The following is a 10046-nucleotide window of genomic DNA, read 5'->3' as shown; positions in this document are numbered from 1 at the left end:
TACGTTGCAACCCCCGAAGGCAAGACGTTATTATTTCTCCTGCGGTTGCACGTTCATCGCGTGTATGCAGGATCTCAGGTGTGGGGCTTGGATCTGTTGGTTTGGTTGGGTTTTTTTTAAGAGTAAGCAGTTTAACTCTGCGTGGGGTAGAGCAAGTCTGCAGGGCTTTTCCCCTGCTCCAAGCCCCACCTCAAGCCTCGGTGCACCAGCAGCCATCGTTACTTGTGCACTCCCTCCTACCTGGTGGTGGTTATGGACTACAGCACCGGACGAAGACCCTGTCAGCAAGTACAACAGCGTGGCAGCACGCGCCATCCATGCCGTCCCCACAGCACAGCTCGCAAGTTTAAGCTTCAAAGTCCACCAGCCGCTCACACAGCCCCTCGTCCCGTCCGAGGGAAAGGGGAAAAAAAAAAAAGAAAAAAAGGGAGGGGGGGGAACCAATGAAATAAACCCCTCTAGATATTCACTGATATCTATGCAATGGCTCTGGGAATGAGACCTGCAGACGGTGGCAGCCTGCGTACCGCAGCGACAGGCGGGCTTAAGAGGAAGGCGCGGAGGTGGGCTTCTCCTCCCGGGACACGGGGATGGGCCTCTCGCTGTGGCTGGCGTCCATGTTGGAGGGGACCTTGGGGCCCGAGAAGGTCAGCATGCCGTCATTGGACAGGGAGCAGGTGATGGCAGCCTGGTCCACGTTGGCGGGCAGGCGGTACCGGCGGTGAAATTCGCGGGAGATGTAGCCGTGGTCGTCCTGAGAGGCAGTGGGGAAAGGGGGGAAGGTCCGTCAGAAAGCCCCCAGCAACACGCCGCGCCTCCCTCTGCCCGATCCCGGAGCTCCATCAGATGGGGGTCTACATTCGCCCTGGCTTATCGTGACACTGTACTGCCGGTATCGCCGGGTGCGTCTCTGCTTTTTATTCTATTTTACATGTTGTAGGGGCAAGTGTCCCTTCATGATGCCCCTAAAGCTGCAATAGCTGAGCAGAGAAGCAGGGTGTGATTTTGGCCATATTATACCTTGGGATCTGATTTGAATGGGGGCCCTGCCACAGCCTCCGATTTCAAAGGATGCTTGGAGAGAAAGTCTGAGATTCTGCGAAGGTAAAAGCACTGCATGCCTGTGCGCCTGCGTATTTCCTTACTAGGCAGAAATGCTGTGTCAGCCAAAGTACACAATCCTGCCACCCTCTCTTTTTTGGCCAAAAGAATGAGAAATGCAATAATTTTTTTTAAGTCAGGCATGAAAACAGCTGTTCTCTTTCTCTGGAAAAAATAACTATATTAAAAAATACATACTGTTTCCAGGCTAGAGTTTTCTCTGGCCAAAAAAGTGTATGAGAAGAATTAAACCCCTGCTGGTATAATTCACTTTTCGACCCCCACAGATATTTCCATGACATACATGTTAAAAGTTTCCAAGCCTGAGGCACTCGGTTGTTTTTCTTTTGTTTTGTTTGCTCTTGCTTTTCTCCCCCAGATCAGCATATGAAAACTCCATTTTCACTAATGATTCTGGCTTATGAAAACTCAGCTATGTTTCAGCCACGCCAGATGATGTTCTTTGTCTGAGCCAGTGTTATTAGTGAACAACGGACATCGTCATCTGACAATGAAAATTGAAAATAAACAAAAGAGGAGTGGATTAGCTCGTCATTGTCAGATATCAGGTTGGGGCTCTATGGGAACGGACCATGCCAATAGTGACAACCGATAAATAACTCCTCCTTCTGATATATTTTTTTCCTTCAGCAGAGGACCACTGGAAAGAAAGGAAATGGAGCTCAAGTCCCCAGTTGCTCCACCGTCACCATCACTTCCACTTACCTGTCTTTCACTGTGCTTGCCATGGATTTCCACAAAGTCATCGATAATCTTCACACTCAGGTCTTCGGGAGAGAAGTGTTTTACATCCAGCATGATTGTAAACTTGTCCCGGTCAGACCTCACCTGAAACGAACATTATTAGACAGTAAGACCCAAGCTCTAAGCACGGAGGCAGCACCAGCGTTGCTAGAGCTTAAAAGCCAGAGAAGGGGTGGTCTGGCAGTGGCATGGTTTCCCCTTCGACGACTACGGGCCTCAGCGGGGGTTTTCCTTCCCATCGCGGGGACCCAGGGACACTGGGAGGCGGCAGTAGGCATCTGCGCCTTCGCTACTGCTCTGGGGAGAGGCGTCACTTCTCACCACTACTCTTGTGGTGGGGACCTCTTTGCACTCAGCGATCCGCCAGATGCACCGGGCGTTCGTGCTCAGCAGCAAGAGGGGATGGAAACCAGTGTAATAGTCTCTGATAGCATGCGTTTCATCCTTTCAGCAATTTATAGTTTCTTTGTGGTCTTAGCTCTGGGAGGAGACCAATAAGAGAGGGCTAGAGAAATCACCGGTCCCTGAGCTTTGGACCACAGCCCCCATGGCTACATGCTCCTCCTGCACGCTGCCTTCGGAGAATTGCTCCTGGGTCCTCCAGCATGGGCTTGCAAAAAACACAGAGCTCCTGAGGCAGAGGAGGGAGCCGGAGGAAGCTCCCACTCACCGGGGTCCTCTCCCACGCCGAGCTGCCCTCGTGGGCGCTTACTCCAGGAGCAGCCTAGCTCTTCCCTCGCCATACGGCCAGCAGGCACGAGGGCAGCAAAGACAGCCTTTTGCATGTCAGAAACAACCGTCGGGAGCCAAAATAGTTTCCATTTCTCAAAGGGAAGCCTTCTCCCCAGCGAGGGTTTCCCTCCGTGCCCAGGAAGGGGTGGGCGGGCTGTGCTTGGTGGTGGGCCGGAGGTCTTCCTTGCCCGCTCGCACCCCAGCGTGGGGCTACAGTCGCCAGCCCCCGCTGGTGAGCCGTGGGTGGGGAGGAGCAGGCAGAGGCGTAAGGAGGGAGAGGAAGGAAAAGGAGAAGAAGCTGAAGAGCCCTTACCTCTGAAATGCCCGACTCCAGCACGCTGCGGAAGAGGGACTGCCTGTAGTAGGGGCTGATAGTGGAAGAGAACAAAGGCAGGAGATCATACTCAAGGAGACCCTCTCCGAAAAACTGGTCAAACAAACGGCTTGGAATGAAGGGTCCCAGAGCACGCTTGAACCAGGGGTGCTGGATGGTAATGTCCATGCTTGCTGCTGCTGCAACCTGTGGCTGTGAGGGGAAAGCGGTGCGGGCAGTGCTGCTGCTGGGGAGACAGCGATGCCTTGGCTGGACTGCGCAGTGGAGCCCCAGGGAAGCTCCCCCTATATATACCAGTCTCGCAGAATGAAGGCATTAGTGGGATTTCTCTGGAAAGACATGATCTCATGATGGAGGCAACGTGGTCAGCAGAAATGCGGAGACTGACCTGGAAATGACAGTCTGGTTGGAATCGGTGCCAGGTCTCCTGGAGGGATGATGCCAGGCAGCAGGCTGTGAGACATGGGATGCCCAGGGGTACTGGCAGGTTCTCTATGGGATCAAGCAGGTTAAACAGGATACCCCGGCGGGCGTCTTGAGGATGCTTGTGAAGGAGGTCTGCTCTGTGGGTCTTTGTAACCTGCCCTTGCTTTTTGTTTATTTGCTTCTGTTTCTGCCCCTCCCTGAAACAGAGACACGACATCTCTTCCAAATAAATAAAACAGCTTTCTTCCAAGTCAGGAAAAAGGGTCTGATTCCGGTTCAAGAAAGGGCAACTTTTTTTGTGACGTATTATACAGCGTCCCCGCCACTTAGGAGGGGCCTGACACCCCTGGCACAGGGATCCTGGTGAGGCTGGCAGGGAAGCAGGACTAATGCTTCATGCAGAGCATGAACACGGGTTTGACAAAACAGAAACTTTTAACAAACAAATACTTTGGCAAAAGAAAGAAGAAAAAATAAGTTTGGTCACCAACCGTAACAGCAGTCCCAGAGCTTCTCTTGAGAGTGTCCTTGTTTTGATTTAGGTGTTTTGTGGGAGATTCATTTATCTCCTGGTGTCATGACACAGATCCTGCTTAACGTGCGTTTCTGGTTACAGCTGGTTTGCATTTCTGTTTCACTTAAAGCTGCATTTAAGAGGTTGTTCACCATCCTGGATGGACCAGGAAAGGGGTAAGTGGGCATCTGACTGTGGGAGCAGCAAGCTCTGCCAAAGAGCTGAAGCGGCTGGGTGGCAAAAGGACGGTGAAAGTGCAGCAAGGCTGCACGGCTCCAGAGCAAGGCTCAGCACGAGGCCACGGCAACAGCCAAAACCCCATTTCCACTGGAGCCAGTGATGTAGGGACTGCATCCATCCTAGGGGACTTCTGGACAGCAGAAGCACCTACGTCAGGAGTCTTGTGTGTCTCAGCACCTTTTGCAGTCAGCGGAGAGCAAGGGAGAAAGAGGAGAGGGCACCTCCAAAAGGCACTTTGGAACTGACGGGCTGAATGATCCTCTTCTGGTGTCAGAGACTAAAGAAACCAAGGGTGGTGGAGATCCTGGCATCAGTGCTTCAGGAGAAATGGGATCAATCCAGAGGAGCTAAATTCAGAAAAGAACTGAGGCAAAGTGACATACAGTTGAGCAGGTCTTGGAACATCCTTGGCTCTGACACCCACACAGTGCATGGAGGCAGGTGAGGAAAAGTGGGAACCAGAAGATCTATTTACAGAGGCTTTCCTTCATGGAAAGCAAAATGTTGAGCAGAAAAACACCCAAAAAGGCAGTAGAGACCTCTAACAAGACAGACAAGAGTTTAGGTTGAATCTCACCTAGTTTTAGCAAGAAGAGGCCCTGTGGTCTGGCCATGGCTCTCGACCATGAGGGCTTTTCTAAAATCAGGTGCCAGAATGAGATCAATCCCTCCTCAAGACATGGAGGAAAAAAATCACAACAGGCAGACCTAACCCCCATTTAGTCCCATTGTCCCAAATCTGTCATTTTTCTTGAGAAAAAGAAGGGAAAGCAAACAAGAGTCATAAAGTGCTACTAAGATTTTTATTCAAGAGCTCTATGAGATTTGGGTCTTTGCCCCAGGAGAGAAGAAAATATCTCCTCAGCCACCCAGTACCAGAGACCTGCTAACCTGTATTTAACCAAATGGCAGCAGTGACCCGATATATGCAGAAAGGAGAGATACACGAACAGGTTCAAATCCCAAACCACTTGCTGGAGCACACAAAGCAAATGATTTATTTGACTGGTAGAGGACCAGGTGGGTGACACAGAAAGCGAGACAGATTTTGGGGTCTGACAAACCATTTGGGCCCCAGCCATGCGTGAGGGGTGGATGCAATCCCTGCAGTGTGTTGGGAACATCCCCTTTCCAAACCAGGGGTTACACCAGGAGCACACAATGGCAGGCTCCTCCCTGGGCATCTTTCAGTCCTTGAGAAACTGCCAAACCCTTGAGCTCCGACCTCCAGCATGTTCCCCATGCAGGAACAGGGACGGATTATTGGGGTGGGGAGGAAGGAGGGACACCAGGTGGGCTGTACCTCTCTCAGCAACACTGACCAGCAGCACATCAGTGCTCTCAGGCACCAAGAGAGCAGTCGCTTGCCTACACACCACCACTTACCTCACAGGGAAGCCCAACAAAATCCATCATCCACCCATGGCCTGAAGCTTGCTCCAAGATCGGAGCATGTGTGTGTTTGACATGTGATTGGAGCATCTTGTATGTACAGTGGGATGATGGGAATGGGCTCTTGAAAGAAAAATGACAAATACTTCTTCACTTAAATTTCATCTAAAATTATGTATATTACTACACATTCAAATACTTGAAAAGTGGCAGCCAACTTTATGGTTTTATGTCTTTAGTTTCTTCTGGACCCACATTCTCATGGCTCTCCCTAGAATTAATTATATCCATTTTGTCTTTGATGGCCATTTTTGTCTTTTATGGGCAAAATATTTCACCGAGGAAAATAAATGTCATTTACAGAAGGTTTTTTTTGATACAGACTTTGCACTGCCTGCATGCCTCTGGGCAACAAGCAGTCTCCTGAGACTCATGACATCTAACTTCCAACACTCTAAAACTTAGGTGTCCAGTCCAAATGAGTGGCCCAGGCTCCCTGTCCAGTCAGTGGAGAGAGACAGATGCCTCCAGATGGCTCACATGATAATGTAGGCGGCTAGGAAACGTGAAATGAGACACCTGCCAGCAGTGCCTACATCTCAGCTCACTAAGGAGGAAGCCTGGCCAGCTGCCTTAGGGGAGGCAACTCTAATGCCAACCTCCTTCCGGACAAGCAGGGCTGGTGAGATGAATCCCATCTAGTGTGATTTGTGCCTCCTCTCAGAAGGAAACTACACCTGGGACTACCAAGAGGGAAATGGCAGTTACAAACTCCACTTACTGGATTAAATAAAGAATTCAGTATGAGAGGAGAAAGCAACCACTTTGCACCAGTTCAGGAGACCAGACTTCTCACAGGATGCACGACATTTGTGCATCATTATCACCTACTGAGCAAAAGCAGTGAGATCTGTTGGCGTTCCTATAAAAGGAAGAAGAACTAGCGCATATGCTCACGAGCGCACCCAAAAGCAATGTATCAAAGGCAGGTTTTCCCAAAGCTTTGTTGCAAATTTGGAATATGAGTCCAACTCAAAAGGTCTTCCAGGAGGATCTGCTTACCTTTGAAAGAATCCCTTCCTAAACTATCATGGATAATTGCCAGCACATGAGACATTTAGTAAACGATGTTGCCCGGGACAAGCTGCAGAAATCCTAGATCATGTTTCTGAGTAAAGCAGGCATTCAGTGATCAAGTACAGCCCTTGCTTGTATTTAGCTGCTATTAGTTTGTCCGCATGACTGACTCTCACCTACCGATTTCTAGGTGAGTCCAGTGCTGTTTCCAACCCCCATACCAAGCCCTGTACAAGACCAATGTGAAGAGAAAAGCAAGTATTTAAGTGAGGCAGTGACTGCTCAGGTGTAACTGTAGAGGATTTGTACGTGATTCTGAAGCACTAATATAACTGAGATTACCGTTTCCATCTGGTGTGTTGTAGCCCCAGAAGAACCAATCTCTCTGCTCAGGTCTGCATGTCCTCTTGAGTCAAGTGGTCTCTGTTACCCTGAAGATGGTGCAACTCTTCAGATAGCTCTTACAGAAAACAGGAATGAGTCGCAGTGCTTCTTTCAAATAGACCTGTCAACCCAACAAGGTACAACCATACTTATTTAGATGGTCCTCTGCATTTAGATGTAAGCTGTTTAGTGACAATGTAAGGGAGTGAATAATTTCTGCAATATTTAATGATAAAACTGTTGCAGCATGCTAATCAAACTAAGTTTTCCCTTCGGAGGAACCTTTCTATGAGGTACAAAAAAGGAGTACATGACAGCCACAAAGAGCTAGGGCAGGTAGTAATGTGATTTTGTTGCAAGTTTTCTTCCTACCAGTCTTGCTGTGGTGGAAAATACTATATAATATGTGTGAGGGAGCTGGTGAGTGGGAAAAGAACCAACCATGCTTTTCTTAATCTTACATAGACCTAGCTTTGGAAAGGATGCAAGAAGTCCATAGAAGTCAGTATGCACACAGACAAGCTAAGAGGGCACTAGGGAGCCCGTATTTTCAGTTTTGGCTCCTGAGCTGCTAAGCGCTTACTAAAAGCTCTCCCTAGAAATGAAAACAGAGCATTTATTTCTTTCTTTTCAAGGGAAGAGTCCTTTCTTTAGAAGACTCATATCCTGTTCCTCAAACACACGCATGCCACCCAGGGCAGTTCCATGGTCAGGAGCTTCAAGCCTTTCTACCACGGTTTTCCCTGGGATGCTGGTGGAGAAAGGAGCAACTGACTAATTTTTCCTCTGCACTCCACCCCCCACAAAATATCATGGAAAGCACTAGAGTAGTTATTTCTGTCGAGTTCTGAATGTTGTTGATATCTTGCTAAAGTTTGTAACGGGTGGGAGGAGGTGAGGCCATGTTATCAGTGCAATTTACACACCATGCTTAACTGTGGTTGGGGCTGCAGGGCTAACACAATGGGAGGGCTGACATGAGAGGAGGCAGATGTGATATTCTTTTTTTATTAGATGAATAAGTGTTTCTTGTTAAAAGCAAAGAGAACACTTGAAAACCCCTCTTTGAGGATAGTTCATAGCAAGAAAGCAGCCAGTTAGTGGGAGGGTTGCTACATGCTTGAGTACCTTTGAAAATCAGGCCATGTATTAAGAAGTTTAAATATAGATCTAGGAGCCTAACTTTCGGCAAGTATATTAAAAAAAAAATAAAATGGCCTGCTTTTCTTTAAAAGAGAGTGTCCCTAGAGAACTCTGCAAATTCCCATGCCTCCCAAAGAGCCATCAGCTGCCCAGCTGGGAGCAGGTGAGCAACCCCCTGCACTCCAGCAGCTTGGCTTAAAGAGCCAGAGACAGCCTGTCCTGATGTAAGTCATCAGAGCTCTCCCTTCCCTCACATCTGCATCTCTTGCTTGATGAACACTCAACTCCTGTACCACAGTTTTGTCCCAGGTGGTCCCCACCCTCGCTCACAATAGTTTTTGTCCCACAGGGACCGTGGTTGCAAAGTTGCTGAACACCGGGACCAGGGAGAGGGATCAGAGAGGGGACAAGTTGAGGTGACATTTCTAGTTTTCTACCTGAAAAGAAATCTTTGTCTCACTGTTTTTAAGGCACAATCCTCTGCTTTATTGCTGGCCTTTGGGATTCTTTGTCCACTCCAACATCTCCTTCCTCCCTATTTTAGAGCTATGGGACAATTTTTATTTCCTGGCTTGTAGCGAACCACAGTCAGATTTACTATTCAGCTCTATACTGGAAAAGTTAAATATCCACTCTCCTCATACAAAGACTGATATTTATTTTATCTAAAGAATTTATATAATACCAACAGTCTGCCTTGGTGCAGCCAAAGAGGCTTAAAAAATTACTAGCAATCCCTTTTTTCCACCTCAGAGCCCACATCCTAAACACTGAACAAATCCCATCAGTGTTTAGGGCACATAACATCATTGTTGTCACATCAATGGTGAATTTACGTGCTGTTAATCCTTGGCATTTATTCAAACAAGCTCAGCAAGTTTTAGCAGCACAATGCATTTTATGTTTTCATCATTGGATTTGCATAGGGAATGAGAGATGCTCTTTGCTTCCCAGTCTGCAGCAGCACGCCCAGAGAGTGGGAGATGCGAAGAGAGCATCTAGCGCGCCCAGAGAGAAGGAGAACTGGGACGGGAGCAGGTTTGGAAATTTACAGCTGCTAAGCACTGATGCTTCTCCCCATCTGTAGATCTCAGAGCACTTTCCAGAGGAGGTAAGTATCATCATGGTGACTGGGAACAACAAGTAAAATGACTTCTCACCCAGAAAGGCAGAGGTACAATTTGAGTCCTTTTCACTCCCCTAGTGTTTTCTGTGAATAAAACCACCTCTCTTGCAACTCCACAGAGCTTGCTGCTGAGAGTCCCCCTGCCTTGCAACCAGATCTCATCTCACTGAGCTTTCCATGGCCCCTCTTCCTGCAGTATAAAATATTCCCTTTGCTCTGGAAATTACACCCATTTTTTTCAGACCAGAGAACTTGAGAGTGTAGGGTTGGTCTGTGACATGATGTTTACTCATCTAAAGCAAATAATTATGCTAAGTGATATAACAGTTTGAGGAATTAAAACCTTGACTATTTTTCAGAGGAAAGGAGAATTTACATTTATTGGGGTTTTTTGGATGAACCTCTACCAAATAAATAAATAGATAGATAGATAGATAGATAGATAGATAAGAGAGATCTTCAGATTGAGACCTCTTAAAAAATAAATCAAAAGTTGCTATATGGTTCTTGGATTTTATAATTTTTTTTTCTTCCAGTATTCTTGACAGCTTAGATGTGAGTTATTTCTGCATGGTTAACATAAGCACTCCTGCAATGAGCAGATCATCCTGCAGAGCCTATAGCAGAGCAATCCTATAGATTATTTTTTTCTCCAAAGGATCAATACCCAGCCTCCATACTGGGAAGGTACAGCATACAGGGAGGCGCAGGGGTATCACAGGGAATGCTCTACCACAGATATTCACTTGGCAAAGAGGCAATGTGGAAGGCTTGGGAAGCAGACGAGGCTAGCGGCAGTGTCTGGAGAGGGT

General features: G+C 47.8%; 1 protein-coding gene across 1 annotated transcript; it reads right to left on the bottom strand.

The window, feature by feature from the left end:
* Positions 1–460: 460 nt before the first annotated feature.
* Positions 461–3103, bottom strand: CRYAA (crystallin alpha A). Its single transcript, XM_054812744.1, has 3 exons — positions 2912–3103; positions 1828–1950; positions 461–754 (listed from the first exon to the last, which is right to left on the bottom strand). The coding sequence occupies exons 1-3, from the start codon at positions 3098–3100 to the stop codon at positions 545–547; spliced, it is 522 nt and encodes a 173-aa protein (XP_054668719.1). The 5' UTR covers positions 3101–3103; the 3' UTR covers positions 461–544.
* Positions 3104–10046: the final 6943 nt, after the last annotated feature.

This window comes from Grus americana, chromosome 1, assembly GCF_028858705.1.
Source record: "Grus americana isolate bGruAme1 chromosome 1, bGruAme1.mat, whole genome shotgun sequence".
In the NCBI taxonomy this organism is placed as follows: domain Eukaryota; kingdom Metazoa; phylum Chordata; class Aves; order Gruiformes; family Gruidae; genus Grus; species Grus americana.
This window is presented reverse-complemented; position numbering and strand designations above follow the sequence as displayed.